General features: G+C 32.9%; 1 protein-coding gene across 8 annotated transcripts in view; it reads right to left on the reverse strand.

The window, feature by feature from the left end:
• LOC129798703 (filamin-A) overlaps positions 1-25,143 on the reverse strand; it is a 99,319-nt gene that overhangs the window by 1,556 nt on the left and 72,620 nt on the right. For 6 of the 8 annotated variants that reach the window (XM_055842033.1, XM_055842006.1, XM_055842024.1 and 3 more), the window contains 3 exons: positions 7,713-8,698; positions 4,730-5,243; positions 1,664-2,299 (listed from right to left, as the gene is read on the reverse strand). In XM_055842033.1, the coding sequence (XP_055698008.1) occupies positions 1,664-2,299; positions 4,730-5,243; positions 7,713-8,698 (2,136 nt within the window). Of the gene's footprint in view, positions 1-1,663; positions 2,300-4,729; positions 5,244-7,712; positions 8,699-13,045; positions 13,376-13,819; positions 13,970-25,143 lie in introns of those variants that run through there. The other 2 variants (XM_055842039.1, XM_055842047.1) reach the window with 2 other exon arrangements.

The following is a 25,143-nucleotide window of genomic DNA, read 5'->3' on the forward strand; positions in this document are numbered from 1 at the left end:
GACGGTATTCACAAAAATCACATTTACAGCGATAATACAGGTTTTATTTATTTAAAAGTGCTATAGTGTCCTCGGTAATAGTCTTATAAACATCTCTTGAGAGTTTGAACTCATTTTGACTCTTCGTTTTGTTGCTATTCCCAGTTTTGTGTGACAGGTCAGAGAAAAAGCAACAAAAAATATTTGCGCAAAAAAACTCATTTCCAATTTCCATAAAAATACCGATTTAAAGTTATGTGACTAAAATAAATTTATTTTTTACTGAAAGATATGTCATTCTACTTTCAATTTTTTTTATATTTCCTTACCTAGCGCCTAAACTAAAAGAGATAATGAAGAATGGATGGTTTTTTCGACTTTATTGGATCATAATTATCCTAGAAAACATTGTTTTAGAACTTTTTTCGCATATTAAAGAAAACACCGTTAGAGGATTAAAAGTGTATTAGCGAAAAAGCGACCCAGTTAGTGCATGCTGACATATTTCAGTATTATCATTATTTTATAAATTTTCTTTAATATTTTTTATAATTTTTTTTATATTATGTTTCTGAATGAAACAGTAGGGTATAGTCAGGACTTTTCGCCACCATTAAGCTTTAGGTGCCTCGTAAGGTGTGATATTTTTGTCAGATAAAATGAATTTTTGTATAAAGATACTTTGAAGCAATATCTATCTATATATCTAGGATACGTCTCGAGAATTTTAGAGAATTTCATTGAAAAATATGCATTTTCCCCAATTATGCTTGTTTCAGTACTTTTCGCCACCTGTTTTAAAACGAATTTCATTTAATTAAGAGACGTAATAACGTATTGGGATATTAGAACAGAACATATTATGAGAGTTGAAATGCTACTTATTCTTAAATGCCTGAAATTAGTTGTTTTATATTAGGTGGCAAAAAGTGCTTACATGGCGAAAAGGGCTGACTCTACCCTAAATAATTCTATGGATTTAGAAGAAGTAAAAAAGAATTTCATCTGTCCAAAAACATGCGTTTATGTAGCACTCTTCGGAAAACGATCCAGTTATTTCTAGTTAGTTTCTAATTTTCTAGTTAGTTTATAATTTTTTTTTTATCTATTATGGGGGCGCGGGGAGCCGCTGTCAAACACACGTCTTAACGGTCACTGAATTTAAATTCTGTACATTAATTTATTTTAAACACTATTGATTTAGTTAGAGTAACTATCCAAGAAAACAAATTAACAACCAGAATTCAAATCAGGAAAAAGATCAATTTTAACAAATTTTCGTCCGCAATTTTCAGCAAAAATTTTGGCCGACTTTCCGCGAAGCGAAAAAAAAAACAAAATGTATTATTCATCTCTGTCGGGCTATTTTTTCCAAGAAATTGAAGGACTAAAGTAACTAAAGTCATACCCGACATCAATTTGAGTATTAGTTGCCCAGGAATAAATCTTCTAAAATCACTTAATTTGCGTATGATGTATAATACCATGGTAAGGAATGGGTTAATAAATTCAGACGATCACCACAAGGATAATTTGTCCTAAAAACCCAATTCAGATCAACTTTGTTATCTTCAATTAAATTTTGTATAAATTTTCATTACTCTCGGTCTCGACTAAGGATGAGGATTACCCAAATAATTTGAAAATGTGTTTCAAAGTGACAGAATTTATATAATTCACTTACCTGTGCAGGTAATCTTGAAAGGAGATCCTACAATGTGCATATTGTTGTATTTGATGGACATGTAGTAGTCACCAGGAAGGAGAGGGGTATAACGCACTTTGTAGCCTTCATCGACTTCAGTGCAGTCCATGGACACCTTGGAGGGTCCATCGATGGTCACTGCAAGTGTTCCAGCACCAGCATTGCATGTGTCAATAATGAGATCCGTCTTCTGGCCCGTTTTCACATCATGCAGACCATTTCCGGACGCATGCACAGCTGCCGGATCAGCCACATCTTTGCCCACTTTGATACGGAAGGGAGATCCCGGGATATGGACACCATTGAATTTACAGTGAATGGCATGAATACCATTCTCACGTGGATAGAATCGTACAGAATAGGTATCCTGATCGATAAGCTGAATAAAGCAGTCGTCAGACTGATTGGACGGAGCAATAACTTTGGCGTCCAGTTCTCCTTTAGCCCCATTCTTCCTCACAATAAACTGAGCCGGAGTATCTGCCTGTACGGCACCCTGTGGGAACTGAGCCACTTCGAGCTTATGCGCCTCTCCCATGGCCGGTGAAATGTACACCTTGTAGGGTGAGTCAGGGATATGACGATCGTTGAACTTAAGTCCCACACGATACTCACCTGGATTTAGGGGAAATTCATTACTTTCGAGCTGATAAAATATTATTATTCAATTCGATGTCTGGGATGGGTAATTTAATAATTGAGCCACTCAAAAATTGGCCCTTTCTGCTCTCAATTGAATTAGGGGAAAGTACTCTCCCTTCGAACGTTCAAGCCTTCGAATAATGTGAATTTTCTTTTATTTTTCCTAACTCTTTCTCGTCATTAGGGTCATATATGACCCGGGGAAAAAACAATTTTTTTTGACTATTTACATAAATTGAAATCTATTGGTTTGTGAACGACATCATAATAGAAGGATGTAAGATTCTTGGCTAATTTTCTCAAGACTCCAGATATTCAGGAAAAGAAAATATTTAAGATCAAAAATCACGAATTTCTAACTTTGTGAAATGACTTTCCTTTTTCAAAATTTTTTATATTAATTTATTTTTTTTTAGCAAAAAGTTCTTTAGAAACACAAGATAGAATATCCAAAGATTGTATATTGCATATTTTGATATAATAAACTACTCTCAATTTTCCAGAAAAGCGTGTAAAATTTTCCGGGTCATATATGACCCTATTGTCTCCAAGGATAACAGTGTTTTCGTCCCAAACCTATAGCGAAATGTAGTTGGGACTTGGGACATTGTTTTTCTTTGGGAAATGCAGGTGGGACATCTTGCTCCTGGACATTTCATCTTATATCTGATGAATTATAACATATTTTGCAATATTTTAGAGCATTCTGCAAGCGTCTCATATTGTGCAATTGTATTGTGTGTGAATAAATATGTGGATAAGTTTATTTTTGCCAAATACCACTCAAAATATTGTGACAGTGACTGTTCAAGGGATTTCCAGGAAGATTCCTTGAATACCAGGAGTACAGTGTTCATCAAGACAATTTAGTTTGCCATGGTTTTGGCCAAATTAGTAACTTCAAGCAAAAAAAACTCTTAAAAAGCCCGTGATATAGATTTTGAAAATTGTATGTACACTTCCCTTGAGGACAACAGGGTCATATATGACTCGGGGTTTTTCCGAGTTTTCACGCAATGGAAATTTTTTTCCTCTCTGAACTATTATATTTGATCATAAAGCATTAGGAAAAACTCAATTTTACATGAATTCATCTGCTGGATAAAAGTGGGACGCGAAAGAGCTAAGAGACTTGAAGAGGGTAAGTGTGCCAATTTTCGGCATAGTTGCATATAAGCACCGAAGTTGACCGAAGTCCTAAGTTTGAAATGCAATATTTTTAATTCATATTGATATTTTTTGTTCCTTACTTTTCGGGAGGGTTGTGTGAAACCTTGAAAACTAGTTTATCATCTTTGTTTTCTTTAAATCACTTGCTAAAATATTGAAAAATTAATAAAAATATGGACATTGCTTTGGGTAGTATTTCGGCCACTTTGAGTGAAATACCGGCCACCTTTTTTCTGACCACCTTTTGTGACGCAACAGATAGAAAATTTCAAAACGTCAAACGGGACGAGTTTAATACGTTTATATGACCCACAAGCCCTGAGATCTTCCGTGTGATTTGTCCTGAAGACCTGAAGAGTAGCATCTCAAATTTACGCGCAGATTCCCGTAGTAATTTGCCCTTTCTGAACTCTTCCAAGGCCTTTTCCACACCATATTTTTATAGAAGCGATGGTTTTTTTCTGGACATTGTAGAATTCAGAAATTGAAGAAAAAAAACATAAAATGAATAAGAAATTTAGGAAAGCAAAAGATGTTGCCGGAATAGGCAACACTACCTCACCGGAGAGACGCTCGCAAAGTATATACTTTTTTATGCGAAATACAGGATCCAGTTGGGAATTTTACCCGAAATTTAAAGATTGATTCACTATGAACATAAACAGAAACAATCTTTAATGAAAACTAATCAATTTTTATGAAAAATACCGGAGGAAAACCTGCACTTCACTACAAATCACAAGACTCCTAGAAACACAATCGATCTGTCACATTTTTTGTAAGACTCTTTCCACACTCAGTTTTTACAACGCAATTTAAATTAAAATTATACCTAAAATTTAACTGTCTTTGTGTTAATACATCCTAAAATGAATAAATATTTAAAAGCAAAATGAATTCATTGACTATTCGAAGATTACATGCATAATTTTAATTAATTTATTTGCATGGCCGAAAATACACTCAAAGTGGCCGAAATTAGAAGTTGGCCGAAATTTGGCACACTTCCCCTATTTCTACTAAATATTAGTTAGCTTATTATCAATTATTGATAATTATATCATAATTATGTGTAAGTCTTTTAGGAAACATAAAAGAAATTCACATTATTCGAAGTCATGAACGTTCGAAGGGAGAGTACTTTCCCCTAATATTAACAAAGATACGGTTTTGTCCTATAACTCGATTACAATAAAAAAACACATGACTAAAATTAGGAATATATTTACTCACCTGGCTCACTCACAACGTAAGACACGTCGCACGAACCATCTTTGCGATCCTTGAATTCAATTTCGGCCTTACTGGGCCCTTCCACGGAAATTGCTAAGGCTCCACCACCACCCTCTCGTGTCCAAACATTGAATTCAGCCGGAAGTCCCACTTCACCATGCTCCAGGCCAGCACCACCGGCCTTCACCAAGTGTGCTCCAGAGTCTCGCAATGGACCCACGGTGAATTGGAAAGGTGACCCGGGGATGTGCATATCCTTGTATCGCACAGACACCGTATGGACACCCAACTCTTTGGGCACAAAGTGCACCGAATAGAGACCATCCTCAACTTCCTGAATCATGGCATCTTCCGTCACGTTGCCAGGAGACGTAACAGTAGATGCCAGATCGAAGGATGTAATGCCAGGCATTTTGAAAGTCAACTTGCATTGACTTCCAACTTCCGTGATGGGCACAGCATCTCTCTGACGCTGAATCTTCTCGCGCTGTCGATTACTACCTTCACCAGTTACCTAGAAAATGATTTTAATGTTGTTCGTCAAAGACTTCTATTCTACTAAGTTGCGATATTTTTAGTCATGTAAACCATATAAAGAATAGAATCATTAAATTAATTTTAATCTTCAGGTTTGGTATTTGATAGATTTTATTTGCTTTTCAGATCATCCGGTGTTCGTCGGAGATAGTCTTTTCGTTTCAAAATAAAAAATTCGAATTTCCGCCTGAGCTTTCGACCCTTAATATCCACTGTGGAAGATCCATACAAAGGCTTGAAAGCTCTGAAAAAAATCTGATTTCTTTTAACCCTTTAACTCTTTCCGGACCACAACATATCCAGCGAACAAATTTCAGTAAAACTCACTTTATTGTAAGTCTTAGTGGTCAAATATGATACTTTTGTAGAGAAAGATTTTTTTCCGCCTCAATCAGAATTCATTAAAATCAGGAAAAGCAAGAAAAACTTTCCCGAAAGCAATCTCTCGCGCTGCCAAATGTCAAAATTATCGGCCATATTGGCAAAAATGTCGCTCCCGCTTGGAATTTTCTTACAAGGTTGGTGTCAAAAAGCAAATTGCGGGCATTGGCGGGATAACCTTACATTTGACCTATAGATTTTTGGGGACCAGAGTACCCATGAAGTTCGAACAAGTTTTTTGAAAATTTAAGAAAAAATTGTTTTTCGAATTTATGCAATCTGTAATTGTTAGTTATCATACTTATTGGCCCCGAGAGGTTTTTTCCTTATTCTGGTCTAGAAATATGAAAAAAGTCACAATATCTGCAAGGAATCAGAAAATCGAAAATTCACGATTTTTGACCAAAAATATCTTAACTCAGGAGTTAATTGGATCCTGCAAAAATATCCTAGATTTGGACATTCTTATCGTTTGTAATCATTCACAAGAATCGGATTTTTATCGATTCTAAATAGTCCAAAAAAATTCTTTTTTCCATGGGCACCCAGAGTCCCAAAGGATACGAAAGAGTTAACGACGAGACAATTTTTACAGACTGAAAATCAATAATAAAAATTAAACTGGGAAACATAATCAATTATAAGTCATACATCTAACTTTGGAAAGTCCAACAGAGTCTGATTCGGTGTATTTTGTGCTTCTATGACAGAAAAAGACAAAAATAGCCCAAAAATTTAAGTAATTTTTCTGACAATACCAATGAATAGGGGAGATTGGGGCAAAAAGTCACAAAACGGATATTTTATTTTTTTTACAAGCTACCCGAGCGCTTAAAAATTTCTAATTAGCGCAGTTTTATAGGAAATTTACCGCTCTACAACTTTGTGAAAGTAATTTTCCTCTATTTTGTAAGTAAATACGTTTATCGAGCCAATTTCTAAAAGATAATTATGTGAATATTCTCAAAAATGCTGGGGCAAATAGTACCAGACATTGGGTATTATCATATTTTGATTCGCTTTATTACAGGCTTCCGTAAATTTGAAAAAATACCTAGAGGACATATTTTCATAGAAAATTTATTCATCTACACCACATTGTAAAACACCGTTTTCTCTGCGAGAAAAGTGAGAAAACGAGAAAAGCGCTTTTCAAGCTATTTTAGAAAAAAAAACACAAAAGACTGCAAATCGTTTGACCAATGCAAACAACAATCGGCGAGACATGATAATGATGTTTCTTTTCGCCGTGACACATGAGAAATTGCTTCGCTTTTTTGTTACTTTTTGCTCTATATCTTTTGTTACTTTTTACCCCAAGTGGCCATTTTTAATAAAAGGATTTCTGGAGAAAAGAACCTTTGTGAAATTCTGAAATAGATAGCGGATTCGTATTCAAAAAATCCAAATTATTTAGAAAATATTCACCAGTGCATCAATTTTGGAAAATAAGTAGGTAATAATTGTTATCTTCTGCAAGGAAAATATTTCAAAAATAGGGCTAAAAATTTCGATATTTTTTATTTTCTAAATTCCTTGTTTGAATTCTAAGAAAACTTACGACATTGAAGAAGGTGTATGGAGGCTATCTACAGAAAAAAAATTTGAACCGCTATCTTTTTTACCTTGGAAGATATTGAATTTTGAATTTTTCGATTTGTGACTTTTTGCCCCAGTCTCCCCTAATATTTTTCGCTTTAATGAAAAATATTACGTATGAGTATTGTGGTTTATATTACCAAAAGGGTTTTGCTTAAAAAAAAATGGAAGTATAAAAAATAAATAAAATCAATTATGAATTTGAGAATTCAAAAATTCGCCATTTTTTAACTTAAATATATACTACATAGCAAATAGTTAGAGACTTGCAAAAAATATTCTAGATTCCTTCAACCTTCTACTTTACAATTATGTACAGACATAAGAAAAAAATAATTTTAGGTAGTCAGGAAAAATTATTTTCTTTATGGGACACCGGTGTTCCAATCGTCCTTAAAGGGATAATTAATAAAAAAGAAACTGTCTAACACCGGAAAACCTTCTATAAGAAATAGCTTGCACTAACCTTGACCGTGAAGGGTGATCCTGTAACATGGTGATCGGCAAATTTGAGATTGACGATATAGTAGCCGGGTTCCGTGGGTTTGTAGCTGATATTGAGTGTACCATCATCCTTATCATTGCACTGGATCTCTGCCTTGCTAGGTCCTTCAATGGACAGGGACAGACCACCAAAGCCGGCATTGCGTGTGTCTACAGAGAAATTATTTTCCACATGGGTACGTCCCTCTGTCAATCCTTTTCCAGTCACCACCACCTTTTTGGCATCACCAACTTCACGTTCGCACACGTTCACCTTAAAGGGACTGTTGGTGATATGCTTTCCCATTCTCTTGACTGACACCGTATGTTCGCCAGTTTCACGTGGCGTGAAAGAGATTCCGATATTTCCCGTGGGTAGACGTTTGAGGAAACAGGGTTCCTCGAGGCCACTTGGCGCCTGAATTGACGCATTGAGAGCACGCAGATCGGCATCAGTGATGGTGCCAGGCAATGTAACTTCTGAGCACGATCCCACAGAAATTTGATTGCGCTTGCGCCCCTCACCCGTGATCTTGGCAAAGAATGGTGATCCCTTGATGTTCTTGTCACCAAATCTCACAGAGATCTTATACTCTCCTGGTGCTGTGGGCAAATATGACACAGACACTGTGCCATCTTTATTGTCATGGTACGTGATGTCTGCCTTGCTGGGACCCTCAACGGCCAGCGACAAACCTCCAGCTCCGGCACCTTTTGTCGAAATCGTAAAATTACATGGCTCACCACTAACACCATGTACCAAACCGGGTCCGTAGGCTGTCACATAGCCCGATGTGATGGAATCTACGTGAAACTTAAAGGGACTTCCCTGGACATGTTCACCGTTGTACTTCACGGCCAACTCATGAATTCCCTCCTCACGTGGATCATACTTGATAGACACTGTTCCATCGCGATTGTCCTCAATCGATGGCTTGTCCACATTTCCAGACGGCATTTTCACTTCGGCTAAAAGGAAAGGGATTTATGGATTTATAAAATTGTGTGAAAATTTTTGTAATTTTGCTAAATATCCATTATCTTTTAATTTATCTTGAACTTTATTAAACTTTAAACATTATAAAATTTATTTTAATGAAATTTTGCCTCTAAATTCTAAAATGTATTATACTCCATAATTTATTGAACTTATGAAGTTAGTTAAAGAAGGTAATAGAAATATATACGTTTAAAATCCCACTAATTAGTTTTTCGAACTTTGTTATAGTTCAAAACCTTCAAAACAATCTCATTTTAATGTTCATTCAGAAATCTAAATTTTGTTTTTTTTTACCTTTAGGCAAAAGATATTATATTATTTTTTTTTAAAGTTTTTCCTGTCTACTTAATTTGGCATTATATTTACCAAAGTAATTATAGGTTTTAGAACATTTGGGACACATTTGAGAGGTATAAGCAATTATCTACAACATCTTAACACATTTCAAGTTAGTCAATAAAGAATATACGATTTTTAAAAGTGCAAAAAATAGAGATAAAAAATAATTAATATAAGAAGACGGTTATTTTCATTTCATCAAAGTAAAATTTAACACGGTATTAGACTGGAAGTGAAGCCCCGTTTTGATGACTGTCCCGCAATTATAACAAGCACTTTTATTTATTTATTTATCTATCAAAATCTAATGGATCATTGGTCCTTAATACTAAATAATAATAATACTGGCACAACATTCCATATAGGAACAAGACCTTTCCGCAAGGAGATTTCTAGACATGCTTTATTATTTTTTATACGAGATGAGATTGTCAGTCAAGCTATGATGCAGTGAAGCTCACTAGGTGCAGTTCGAACACCTTTAACGCCAGAATAATTCCTGGAAACCTTAAAGGGAATTCGAAACCGAGACAGTTGCACCATAGAACAGGTGCACTACCACTAGACCCATTGTGTGCCTTGGTCCTTAATTACCCAATATTACAATTTTCTCAGACATTTTGGATAAGAAATTATAGAAATTTTAAATTATAGAAATTAAGACATATCAACAGTTTATGCATGAAAACCGTAAAAAGATAATGAAGTCATCAAAGCGTAAGACAAGCTTCTCAAATATACTTAAGTCTCGATTAACGGATTAAAATAATTTCTTTTTGGTAATATATAGCAGAATAATATCAATTTTTTCCAATATAAATGTTAGCTTGGAGGAGTTCGAATATCCGATTTTTAAAAAAATCACTTTTTAATTTTCTTTTTTTTTTAATTTAAGACCAAAAACCAATATTCTCTATGGATCAATGAAGATGTAATTTTTTAACGACATTTAATACATTTTACATAATTTCAAAGGCTTTAAAATATTCTACGATATTCCAAAGAAACCACACTAACCAACCGAATAATGAATCTTTTATTCATGTCTCGAATCTACTTTTAAATTGATGATTTTACTGAATTTGTTTTAATTCAACACTAAATCATTATACTTTTTTTTTTAAATACCATGAAACAGTCTAAAATCCCATACTCCATTACAATATCATTTTCTTTTTGCTAAGAGCATTTATTTTTTAGGCTTTTTAACCGACATAGGGGGAAGTTAGGCACCTTTGAAATTGGGATTTTTCACCTATTTTTAAATAAAATTGAACCTTATCGTGATATAATTTAGATGCACAAACAGATTGAGAAGCTAAATTACATTATGATATGTCTCAGTTCCACTTAAACATAGGTGAAAAATCGCAATTTCAAAGGTGCCCACTTCCCCCTAACTCGTTAAAATAATCGCAATACATATATGCAAAAATATGGGAAAATTATTAATTTTAATATATTTCAATTAAAAATAAAAGGGAAAAGTATTATGAATCACGAAATATTTTATAAAATATTTTATTTTTTACTATTAAGTAATTTATCTTTCAATATTATCAATTTTAGGTCAATTTAAGTGAAAAGTAAAGAATCTAGGACCCCTTATATTAATCAACAATAATTAAATTAAAAAAAACTATTGTATAGGGTAAGATGGGGTAATTTGGAATTAAGTCTAAGGAGTCATTTACACCGCCGCATTAGATTCAGATTAAATTGTCCAAAAAACGGATTTTGGGACAATACGGTCTTAATGCAAGGATGTAATGTAAAGGATTTTATTAAGGCCATTTACATCGCCGTATTAGAGTGAAACTGATTTGTCTCAAAACCGATTTTGGGACAGTTTAATCTCAATCTAATGCGGCGGTGTAAATAGCCTCTAATTTGGAAGTTTGAGATTTCTTGATGGTTTCAGATGACAAATGGAAAAACAACGAAGAAGTATAGAGGAGATTGGGGCAAAAAGTCACAAAACGGATATTTATTTATTTTTTTACGAGCTACTCGAGCGCTTCAAAAATTTCTAATTAGCGCAGTTTTATAGGGAATTTACCGCTCTACAACTTTGTGAAAGTAATTTTCCTCTATTTTGTAAGGAAATACGTTTGTCGAACCAATTTTTAAAAGGTAATTTTGTGACTATTCTCAAAAATGCTGGGGCAAATAGTATCAGACATGGGGTATTATCGTATTTTGATTCGCTTCATTAGAGGCTTCCGTAAATTTAAAAATATACCTAGGGGACATATTTTCATAGAAAATTTAATCATCTACACCTTTGTAAAACACCGTTTTCTCTGCGAGAACAGTGAGAAAACGAGAAAAGCGCTTTTCAAGCTATTTTAGAAAAAAAAAACAAAAGACTGCAAATCATTTGACCAATGCAAACAACAAGCGGCGAGACATGGTAATGACGTTTCTTTTCGCCGTGAGACATCAGAAATTGCTTCGGTTTTTCTTACTTTTTGCTCCATACGTTTTGTTACTTTTTACCCCAAGTAATCATTTTTAATAAAAAGATTTCTGGAAAAAAGAACCTTTGTGAAGTCCTAAAGTAGATAGCAGATTCGTATTCAAAGAATCCAAATTATTTAGAAAATATTCACCAGTGCATCAATTTTGGAAAATAAGTGGGTAATAATTGTTATCTTCTGCAAGGAAAATATTTCAAAAAAAGGACTAAAAATTTCGATATTTTTTATTTTCAAAATTCCTTGTTTGAATTCTAAGAAAACTTACGACATTGAAGAAGGTCTATGGAGGCTATCTATAGAAAAAAATTTGAGCCGCTATCTTTTTTACCTTGGAAGATATTGAATTTTGAATTTTTCGATTTGTGACTTTTTGCCCCAATCTCCCCTACTCTCGAATGGCTCGAATGTAAAGACTTGTACCTCTTTGTAGTTTTCTTTTTCTCTTCGTCCATCTCAAACAGTGAGAAAATCTCAAAATTCCGAAATAGACGTCATTCCAAATTATCCCATTTACCCTAGGAAATATAATCAAGTTTCTCTTGGTGCAATAGGCAGGTAACCTCCTTCCAGATGTGCCAAGGATGCTGATCTTTTCATAGACCAAACAATAATGTTCTTTGGCAAAAAGGATCAGTCTCCCTGGCTCATCCGAAAGGAAGTTATCTTTCTATTGTACTTTTTCGTTAATTGCATAAATCAAAATTATGTTATATAATTAATAATTATTTTTTTGTTCAATTTATAAGGATTGTACACCTAAGATCACAAAATTGAATGAGCTTCATTTAGCCTCAAAATATCTGTGAAAGTCTCATTAAAATCTCTCACGATGGTGTTTGGGTGACTTATCAGTAGAAAATGCTAAGAGACTAATTTCTACGCCTATACTAATATGAATAGATCGAGCATATATTTATGATTGATCACCAAATATTATATTGGTCTCATTCTATCCTGTTGGCTGGCAATCTTTCTTCCTCTCATTTTGGGATCTTGTGGGTGCAACAAGGGAGTTCCCCCTGGGTTCGACAAAAAAGAACACGATGTGATCTCGAGGAGGCAAGCGACAGAACATAAATTTAGATCATTGGGTCACATTCAGTTCAAACATATATAATACTATTCAGTTCCAGTCCCCGCCAATCGAGCTTAAACTTTCCCGCGCAAACGTCCCAAATGCCCCCTTCTTCATAATCTTATTTTTGAACATCAAACCATCGACTTCGATCGCAAGCAAGGGTAAAGAGAAAAAAGCACAATTTCGCAAGATCTTCATGTTATTTGTATCTAAGCAATTAATTGAGGTACATGGTGGTGAAATTTGTCTTTTTGAGATCAAAATTAATTTTTTCTTTGCAGCAATACACAAATTAATCATAGAAAATATTCTTGTACACGATCTTTGAGTAATATTGGAATTATTCAAAAATTCAATCTTACAAATTACTCAAATTGGAAATAGATGATATTTTCTGTATAAAATATTACTTTTATTACCTTTGTGGGTGTGAATTGTATAATTGGAGATGACTGAAGAAAGGGGATCAGATTCACTTCCATTCACTCCAGGAAATTCATGCTCATGGATGAAAACGACATTATTTTCTGGTCTATCGTATTCCGAAAAGGTCATATGGCGATAGAAGTCTTTAAAGAGAACACTATATTCCTCCCATGTGGCTTCTTTTTGCTCCTCTTCGTCTTCACCCCACATCATACAATTTCCAGTGAAAGAAAAAAACCAACTAACACCTCAGATTTTAACTTTGCCTGAATTTTCACCAAACACACCCCCTTTCTTTTAATTAGCGTTTTCTTAAGTGCTCACTTTTGATCGTATCGAAGTCACAGATAGATATGAAGAGATTGGAATTAAAATTGAGAAACCAGTGAGATCACGGAATTTTCTTATTTTTTTTTCTGTACTCCCAGCAGAAATACGCGCATCCACAAGGAGTTGATCACCAATTAGTGAGTGAATCCAATTTTAGATTTTTCCCAAATATTCCAATTTGTGTCATTTTATACATGACAAATGAACATTTTTATATTCATAATGAATTTCCAACAACTGTTGGGAATTATGAGTATTTTGAAATATATATTTTTTTTATTTTCCGAAAAAAAATCTCAATAGTTCCTCAAAAATTATTTTCTATAACAAAAGGGATCGCAATTGAAACACTAAATAAATCCTTTCGAGTTTCGATAAACTTAGTATTTGAATTAAAAAGAAAAAAAAACGAAACGATTAAGAAAATTTGCACAAACTTGAAAGCTGGACACTTTAAGGACTCTCTTTGGAGCGTCCACTCGATCCAACCGTCGAGTTAAGAGTGAGAAAATTTTAATGGATCCACTGAAAGATATTATGTCACGCACACGCCAAAAAGATGATGAGCTACGGTGATCGTTGCCCAAAAGACAGGAAATTTTCACCGATATTGGGACACATAAACCCAGGAGATGAAGATTTCAGCCAACCCGATCTGCTAAGATCGGCTGTCTCCAGGGTTCTCATAAAGGTGTATTTTTATTCAACGAATAAAATTGGTCGTATTTTCATGTGTGCAAATTAGATATGATAAAATCTCCTATAGCTTTATTATATACACACCAAACATGTCACATTCAACTCATCCACCCTCACTGTACCGCCAGAAATCACGACAGTTATTCACAATTCAACCACATGGCATATATGAACATCATCTCCCCCAAACATCATCTCACACAGGCGAGGAGGACGAAGAAAAAAAGACTAGTGAGTCGCCTAAAAGCAAATTAGCTCATTTGCTGTTGGAATTCACTGTGACGATCGCGATTGGAATACGCGTTGTCGCTCACTAGCGCAATCACGCGATCAAGGATATTCATTAACAGCTCATGAGTTTTTCACTTCCTCTTACGCTCAACAATATTTATCAAATTTTGTTTGTACAATTAGATTTTCTATCAACACCAATATTTTCAACTGATGAGGAAGAATTTAATAGCATAAAGGTGAATATGATCAACCCAATATGTTCACTGATCGCACTTGTCTATCCATTTTAAATTACAAACGAAGAAAAAACAAAATCATAAACTGCACCAAAAACAATATTAAAAATAAGTGATGAAATTTTTGAGGAAGAAATAATAATAAAGAATAGGGAAGGATGGGTCTTTTCAAAAAGTATGTCATTTTAACTTTAATATTCAGATCTTGAACTTTGACTTAATTGATGGTAAATATATAGTCTTAGCCCCTTTAAATACTAAAAGGAATTTAAAAGAACTTTCCTAGATTATAGTGTTTTTTAAAACCCGATTAAACTACTAATAAAATAAAAAAAATATATATTATTAGTACGGGGCGTATGGGATAATTTGAAATCAAACCTATAAAATAGAAATTTGAGTTTTCCTTAATTTGGATTGGCAGTGAGGCAAAGCATAATCATGAAGAAGTATAAGACTCATGAATACGTCATTAGTGTTTTTTTTTATTCAACTAGGGTAAAGTGATATAATTTGGAATTAGTGTTACAAATTGGACAATTCGCCGGTAAAAGTTGGATATGGCTTTTTCTTGATAAATACAGTACAAACTTTCTTTTTAAGCACAAAAGAACCAAATTATAAAACTAAAGCATTAAAAATATACAAATAAAAATGAAATACTAAATTTATCAAGATAAAAATTCCTGTCCAAATTGTACCATTGATTGTCCAAATTGTACCACTTTACCCTACAACAAGAAGTCACAAAATTTATATTTAAGCTGAATTAAAAAAAAATCATTTATTTGTACCCTTGCCTTGTAAGAAAATCTTAGAAAACCTGATATGTGAATATGTCTATTTTTTTTTAAGAAGAGATATCAAACTGTCCTAGTTTTACAGAATGGTGAAACTCTCGAGATAAAGCCTTTCTAAAATATTTTTTGGATGCATACCAGTATACCATCTATTTAAATTGGTTCACATAGCATTATATTTTGACATTGAAAAAAAAAATGAAGAAAGCAATTTAAATAGATAATATAAAGGCAAGATACGAATGTCCCTTCCGGAAGCGTCAGTGGAGAATAATTTTCAACGTTAGTTTAACTACTTCTTTAAATAGATACCTGAATTGGAAATTTCAAGACATGTTCTTTAAAATTGTTTTTATTCTTCTGTTACTACTTTATTCTTGTTTGTTTTTCTTAATTTTAATACAAAAATTCGACCAATTCATATAATAATCTAATCATATTACTACTCGAACTCCACAGAAAGAACTGTATATAATCCCTCGATTTTGAGTTATATATATATTTCGACTCCTTACCCTCCAAGGGATCGTATTTTGGTAGAATTTTGGAAATCTGAAGTTTCGAGTTTTTTGGCGTCACGCAGTTTGTTCGGCTGTCCGTACGGCTGTCGCCAGCTCTAGAGAGACGGTTAGAGATAGCGACTTGGGACCATCGGGGGACCCCCCTATAAGTCGATCCAAGGATCCTTAACATGTCCCTCATTTTCCCCCCACCCCACCCCTTCCCCTCCGAAACCATGTTTTTTTGGAATAGCTCGAAAACGCATCGTGCTTTTTTCATTTTTGCAGTGGTATCACACTAGAGAATTTCACATTAAAATGTTAATGTAATTCACATTAATTGTTGCTGATATATGTCCTAATGAGCAACAATCCACGTTCCATCGTGATATTGAGCAATTCTAGCAATGTGTCCGGACTAAATCAGCGATTTCGAGAGGTTCATGAAGTTTTAATGAGCAATTTTCCACTTTAACTCCAATGTGAAATTCTCTAGTGTGATAACTCCCTTAGAAATGTTTTAGAGATTACCCAGGCGAATATTTCGTCCTTAGACGAAAATACCGTTGAATCATTCCTAATAACGGTTTTTCAAGGTCAAAAATTAAAAAGACACTAGAGAGCGCATTTATCAAACTCATTGGAAAGGTCTTGGAATTTTCGACAAAACTGAGCCGGTTTCAATCGGTTTTGAAGAGTTAATGAACCGGTTCATAACCGATAAATAATTTTTATACGAAATTCAATTAAATTACTCCGCTGAGGTGTATTTTGAGAAATATTTTGAGTAATTTATAAGTCGGTTCAAATCGGTTGTAAACCGGTAATGAACCGGTTATTTACTGATAAGTAATTTTTATTACTCTAAACTATTTTGTGGAATCTATTGAGTGATTTATGAATCGATTCAAATCTGTTGAGTACCGGTAAACGGTAAATGATGCGAAAGTACTTTTGAGGTATAGCATCTAAGTCACGAGTTCGAGCATTTCGCAAAGCCTGGGACGCTTTGCTACCCCTTTTTTCCTATATCGCCTTTTAAAAATCTTTAACTGAGGCATTATAGAATTCAGTTTTCTGCTTGTATAATTCATTTTAAGAGAATTCAAATCAGAGTTAAAGATTTATAAGATAATTTTCGCCCCAAACCAAGTGTTTGGGGATGTGAGGGGCCCAAGGGCGCATTGCGGACATAGGGGGTCTGTCTTGAATATTTCTCTACCCTTAGCCATTTATAAGAGGCAAATTCGTCACAATATTATTCTGACAAAAAAAAACGAGAGGTAATTTAAATTTTAAATTGATCATAAGAAAAATCCTCTTACGACAATTATAAACCAGTATATTATCAGAGTTAATTGACAATATCTCGTTTATTTCAATTACATTTTTTTCATTAATTTGTTCATTACGATAGAAAAGAAGACCTATAGGTTCTTCTGACGATCTTCCTTAAAATTATTACTGAAAATATTTGATTTCTTGTAAGAAAAATTTAATCATTAAATCAAGTCTAAATAGATAAAATGCAAAACATGACATTATTCAGTAAGATATGCCCCGCATTTCCCTAATTGTAATTATCCTCTCAAAAACATTAAACACAAGATCTTAGTATGAAACACAAATAATTTCATGGTCTATCTGCAGTGACTAATGAAATTTTACGATTAGGAAATAAAGAGGATTGAACCTGGAAGTAAAAGTAAATTTGGAAAGAAAATTTATATACAGAAAATTCTATGAATACTTTACTGTCTCACTATACTAAAATTTGTTTCTTCTGTCAATAATCAAAGATAATTATTTCGTCAAATAACAAACCTTCTAAACAATTTTCCACATCCCTCAAAATTAGCTACATCTTGCAAAACAGCTGTCGATCGATTTTCATCGCAGTTTGTACGATCATCTCTGGGTGATTAAAGCAAATCGCGTCCAAAATTTTATAAATATTGCGCGGAAAATTTAACTATATCATGATCTCGGTACAACACATGCTCATAATGCAGAAAATTCATTTAATTTACTCAGATAACACAGAAAATTCAATAATTTTCATGAGGACTTTCATGACAATTTAGAAAATTAATGATGCTTTTATTGAAATTCTCTCTTCAAGGGTGGATTATATCTAATTTTTCTTCATTAGCCACACACACACTTATAATTTGAGTCCAAATATACATTGTACATTCTAGTAATGTAACATTTTTGTGAATAATTTTAATGTAGTATGCTTTTCAGTGTCAATATTCTCCTTCTTGTGAGGCGTGGAAGTGGCTAAAATTGTATGTCTCCCAACTCTGCTCACTTTTCCTCCGCAACACACCAATTTTCACACGTATACAAATATGCCGATGATTAACGACTATGAAATTTTTGTGGTCAATTAATTACTAGAAACGTCAATGATCAAGACACGATGAAAATTCTTGGGAGGGAAATTTTCTTGTTCCAAAATAGCATCATAATCTTTTAACTTCTCAGAAAACAAGTTCAATGCGAACTTTGAAAGTTTGCACCTCACAAGAAATCGTCAATATCATATAATAAAATTTAAAAAAAAAATCTGAAAAATTAACTCCATCAATCTCTATTATAAAAAAAAATCTTGATGGAATTCCTCGTCATCGAGGTGCTATGCATGACTAAGATCTGACAAAACCATTTCAAACAAATCACATGTATTTTTGTTGATAAATTAGACCAAGTGGGAAATATGAAAATGTGACTTATTTAATTTTGGATACTAACACGACTTACAAACTCTTCGAAATCACCTCAAGAAATTAAATGATAGAGAAAAACTTCTATTTCCTTTTCAAACATCCATTTTTCTTGTATTTATGGGTAAAATTATTAAACTCATAAATTTTGTTTCATTTTTATCTCCTAACCATTTTATCACCACAATTTCTTTTTTTTTTTAATACATAAATTATTTAATTAAAGATCAAAATAACTCTTGTAGTATACGTAAATAAAAATAATTTGTTTTAAATGACTGATATTTTATTGCTTAAATCGCTTGAATGTTACAGAAAGACGAGAAAGATCATAATATTTCGCCGATTGCATCAGCCAGTATCGTAAAAAAAGTATTTTGGTGATTTTTCTTGTTTAGATTTTCTTTAAAAAATACTCAAAAGAACTCAAAACTAAATAAAGTAAGCTATTAAATAAAATAGAAAATGAAATTCAGGATATTCAAAAATGAAAATAACAATTTTACCCATTACAAAGAGAATTCTCGACGTAGAACACTTTATGCGAAAAAACCTCTATAATTGCTATTTGGGGGGATTATTGGATATCGTCAGTTACACAGCAAGTTCCTTCACTGAGAGAAATCCGAAAAAAATAAAATAACATTCCGGAAATGTTAATTTTACCCTTCAGTATTGATCAAAAATCGGTGTAAATATTACCCTTTCTAGGTGTATTAGGGGTTAAAGTAACCCTTTTTCATATTAATTTTACCCTTAAAAAGGTGTAAAATTAATATTAAAAAATGTTGATATATTTTTAACCTACAAAGTGTTAAAGTTCTGAGGAAAAAAAGTTAATCGCACCCTCTTTTTTTCTCAGTGTTCTCTCCAGTAGTGTAAATACGATTATTCGAATAGAACAGAATGTCCTTTGTACAATAATTGTCCCCATGTAATTAATTGTCCGGGATTTAAAAATATCTCACAAATCTGAGGATAAGCTCTCTCTTCCGCTCACGAGGTAAGATAATCCATAAAATAATTTCCTCAACAAAAAGAGAGTTAAGGAGGGAAAATGCGACACCCCGCCCGAACACGGTCCACGGAGAAACGAAGCGCTAGTTTATGTTCCACTCGTCACAAACTTTGTGAGATACCCTGGCTTACCATAAAAAAATAAACGGAAGGCAAAGAGAAAAGAGGAAGACCCAGGATGGAGTTAACCCACGAGATGTCTGATCTGGAGCAAGAGCATTCAATTCAGATTGTACTAGCAAATAGGAGCCTAATGTTCTGGACAGACCTACAACTAAAGCCGAAAGGCGGCTTAAAACATAATTTATAATCAAAATATTGATTAGACTACATTCCTATCAGTTTCCCACTAAGCCGTTTGTCGCCTTAAGCCATTTGTCTGTCTGTGAGGTCTGTGAGGTATAGGGAATAACTTGGCTTCTACAATTTTATTAATAGTATTTTTGAACTTTTGGCTTGCCAATTTCCTTATCATCGTGGCTAAATAACTTCATTCAAACAACCAATTGCTCAAACAGCATCAAACTTAGAAGTTTCTGTTGAGAAAATACACTCTTCAAGTCGTCTGATCACTTTAAGAACGAGACACTTTTCACTGACCAAAAATCAGCCACAAAAATGAAACTAATGGCATGGCTCCAGCACACCTTTTAGATCAGGAAAATGTCAAAATTCACGTCCCTTTCTTTCTCACACGTTTTACGTATATCTATCTCATACTTTCGCACTCCAAATTCAATTAAGCTAAATTGATTTGTTGTGATGTTAACAAAAGAAGAGTGCGAAAGAATGGTGTAAATTGTGATCAAATTATGGGGGGGGCTCCCTGAATAACCGATGTCGCTATCTCTAACCGTTTAATTTCTAGTTCAAATTCAGTAACAAAAGCGAACAATCAGATTGATAAACAACGTAAAATAATTCCCCTGAAAAAAGTAATCCTCGGGTGGGGGGGGGTCAGGAGTGAAAATTTTGAGGGATAAAAAATTGTGGAATTACAAACATGTACTAATATAGTGGCGGCCTAAATAATACTTTGCAAAGCTTGTATTTTTTAACTTTTGTATTTTTTCCCAATTTGTTGATATAATTCTGAAGGACAAATTATTAGAATCGTGGAATAAGGTTTGTTTTTGCTGCTAGAGGTCTCTATTTTACACAGAATAGTGAAATTCAGTTCGGCCAAAAAAATTGGAAAACTGTCATTTATGGTTTCTAAATAGGGCTTTATTTAAACTTATCGGATTTATAGACCACATTTTTTCGTTTAAATGAAAGTGGTCCTATCATGTTTTTCAAACCTAATTGCACTATTAATCTATTCTGTAAAAATAGAGACCTCTAGTGGCCAAAACAATACTTATTTGACGTAAGGTAATTATTTGACATTTATATATCAAAATTATTTAAACGAATTGGAATAAACAAAAATGCTAAAGGTAAAATAGTGGTCTTTGCGGAGGTGATCCTATTGTTTTGGCCGCCACTGTATATAAACAAATTCTCCCGGTTAAATCCGAGTAGAAAAATGTAAAAACATATAAAATAATGAAATGTCTCTTTTTTTAATTTTGAAATAAAAACTTTTTGTCAAACAAATTGGCAGTTTGGTCAGCAAATAAAACAAAATCATCCGAAATCACTTCAAAACTGTGTTATAAATTCCCAAGATGGTTCATAAGCCCGTTTTTCCCGGAAGTTTTATTATTATTAAACATAAAAAATTATTATTTTTGACGCTCTAAATTTTATTTTTACCGATTAAATTTAATAGAATACTGACCAAAATGTTGCATCTCTTTAATGTCTTTAGTATCACAATTTACTCATGAGAACTTCTTGGCAAAATATCCTAGGAGGTGAAAACAATTTTTCGTCCTACAAACATCTGTGAGTAAATAATTCATTGTTGCATTAAATGTCTATAAATTCATATTACTCTTTTAGTTCATCCACGGTCACAAATTCGCATTTAATATTACCACATTTACCACATAAATTCTTTTTACAAGAGACAGTTTAATGAATGGACTAATTCACTTTGCACTGAAATTTATAAACTTCATCAGGTCGTTCATTGAAAGTAAACAGAATATAAAGTTAATTAACATGTTTTAATTGCAAATAATATTTGAAGAATTAATGGAAGGTTTTATAATTTTATATACAGTATGTAATTTACAAATTCCACATAAAGGCAAATGACTAAGTTGACAGAATTAATTTAGTCTTTCAGATACAATAATTAAAGGTCAATAAAGAATAACAAAGGATTTAAAAATTTTACTAGACATAATTATTTTTTTGTAATCACTGGTTTTTTTCGCCCTCCTCCATACCTATAAATTTGCAGGTCTATAAAGTGAATTTTGTACCATAACATTGCTGTATGGTACCAATACAAGGGAAAGTAGAGGAGACCAGGGCAGATTAGTCAACCAATGAAATTTTTCTTTGCTCATAATTTGTGAAAAATTTGTTTAACCTTTTAAATGGGACTCGTAAATAGTCTTGTAGGGATTTTCAATGCAAGTTGGTAATTGACGAAGTGGGTTCCTCCGATAGTATCTCTGGACGATATCACTTTTTTTAACTTCTTGTAAATAATTTACATTTTAATCTAAATTACAAATTAACAAAAAAATCATTACTTCCTTATTATTTATTATATCATCACTTTTATATGCATTATTTGATCATTGCAAACTTTAGTAATGTGCAAATGCACCATTTGTCTCTCAAACGATATAACTTCAAAATATAGGGGAAAGTCGTCTGGCTTTAAATGCAGCAGCTGTCAAATATTTCAATTTATCTCTTATTTCCCAAAGCAAAAATTCTATTTCAATAAATCGAAGTTAATAGAAAACAGTTAGTAGTATCAAGTAAATGTCTGACTGGAATTTTAGCTTTGGGAAATAATGGCCTCTACACATTGGGAGCAATTTTTGTCAAAAAATGTTTTTTTTTAAGGAAATTCCCTACAGCGTTGTAGGGGGAAACGTCAAATTTCTGTCAAAAACGCAATTTTTGACGAAAATTGCTCCCAATGTGTAGACGCCTTAAGAGAAAAATTGAAATATTTGAAGTATGCTGCATTTAAAGGCAGATGACTTTCTCTCATGGGATTAAAAAATCTTAGCTGCGCGAGTTGTACATATTCGACCATTTTAAGTTACTTTTCCAAATGTATCAAGAAACTTTTGGTCGATGAAAAATTATCAACTTAAATAAATAACATCTATGAATTACAGGTAACACATTTGCAAAAAAATCCTGTCATTTTTCTCACATGGTTTTTCGAACATACATTTGTCAACAAACTTTTGGCCGACACTGTAATCCTTCTCTACCAATTGAAATTAATAGAATAGAGCTCCGACGAAACACTGATAGGTAACTTTTTATATTTGTTGCATTATTTTCAATAAATCTAATAAATTAATATATATAAAAAACAATATATTCATTAAAAATGGGACATCTAATATTGCGTTAATCCGACTAAAATGGTACAACTTGATGCAACCTAGGATAATTCTCTACTGAATTATTCTCTTCCTCCGGAGAAAAATCGAAGGATTTCCAGGACTTTTGTGAGAGGGCATTATAAACCTACACTGAGAAGAAAAAGAGGGTGCGATTAACAATTTTTCCCTCATTACTTTAACACTTTTTAGGTGTAAAAATATATCAACATTTTTTAATGTTAATTTTACACCTTTTTAAGGGTAACATTAACATGAAAAACGATAACTTTAACCCCCAATACACTTAAAAAGGGTAATATTTACACCGATTTTGGATCAATACTGCAGGGTAAAATTAATATTTCCGGAATGTTATTTTAACTTTTACGGATTTCTCTCAAGTGTAATGAGGAATAGATTTTTTTTGCCAGATGAGAAAATTAATCTTATTAAAAAAATCACAATATTTAAACATCTTTTCTTGTACGAAGCATGCCAATTTTCCCCTACATAAAACAGTTTAACTGTATAAAATTCAAAAAAATCTTTAAAAAGAAATAATTAAAAAAAATCGAGTCACCAAAACCTGCACCGACCAAAGAATAATAAATAACGAAATAATTTAAGGGTAAATTCACAAATGACGGTGATTTACGAGTGAAGCACTTACGCAGAATTATGTTGTGAATTATGTTGTTTATTTATTTCCCCGTTTGTACAACTTGAAAAGCAAGTGACATAGGTAAATTTCATGTGATAAATAAGTTATATCACAATCCCTTGACAATTGTAAGAACTATTTAATTACCCTGAGAAAATTATATTGAAAAATATGACAGCATGACTACAGTTATTTTATTCATAAACCGCTAAATTAATACTTTGCCTTGTGCATCCCACAGATCACACATGCAGAAAAACTATATTTCAGTGCAATACCTAATTGTTTGTTCTTCACTTTTTATTACAATAAAATAAACTGACGATGACAAAATGTTGACGGTTTTCTGGATGGTAACCAAATGCTATTTAAATAGTTACAAGACAGCAAAAACATACAATTTGCATTGGGGAAAATTTTAATGGAAAATTGTGGGTGTATGTTTATGGAGGATAAAATTAAGTGACATCTTGCAACTTATGTCTATTTTAATCATTTCACATAAGAAAATATTACTTATCATGTTTCTTGTGAGACTCCTTCACCCACTTTTCATTCTCAATTCATCACAAGACAACCGGAAGAAAACAGCATTTTATTTTCACTTTTAGCATCTCATAGGTCAGTGATCCTTTTAACCATATGAAATATATTTTCTTATTACTATAAAATAAAGCATGTGACAAGCCTATAGATCAGCTTATGGTAGGTGCGCGATTTTTTTCATTGTATATTCGATTTATGGGCAAAACTGAAGAATATTTACATAATAATGCAAGCCCAGCTAGCACCAAATCCTTACCGATTTCAATTCAGCTGAAAACATATGTATTTTCAGCTGAATTCTGCTAATCTTAAAACGACACTCGCATTTTATTAGCACTTTTTATTCGAGAACTGCTGACCGGTCAGCATATTTTTGCTGATCAACTCAGTAAAAATATGTTCAAAATATTATTATTCAGCTAACTGTGCTCACTGAGAATTTGGTTTCATCATTAACAAACTGTGACGTAATTGAGGCATAATATCTTTTGCTTTTATATGTAAATGTTCACAGTTGAATATATTGCGACTTCTACCTCCAACAATTATTGTAACAACAATATTTAAAGTGGAATATCTCGAAAACGATTTGACGGATCTTAAACTATGACCTATTACTTTCAAGCCCATAAACTTATCAAAAGATAGCAAAATCAAAATAATTTCAGAATTAAACTAGTGTAAAAGCGGTTTAAAATCGGTTATAACCGGTTATTCAAAAAGCTGTAAATCAAAATCTTGTTTAAGAAAAACTTATCAGGAGCGGTGAGGTAGATTCACGCATGCATTTTCGAAAATAAAGATTTTTAGGATAAAAAATAATTATTTAGGAAATGTCCTCTATATTTTCAGATAATCAGTATTTAAGA

The sequence above is a fragment of the Phlebotomus papatasi genome, chromosome 1, assembly GCF_024763615.1.
Source record: "Phlebotomus papatasi isolate M1 chromosome 1, Ppap_2.1, whole genome shotgun sequence".
Taxonomy (NCBI): domain Eukaryota; kingdom Metazoa; phylum Arthropoda; class Insecta; order Diptera; family Psychodidae; genus Phlebotomus; species Phlebotomus papatasi.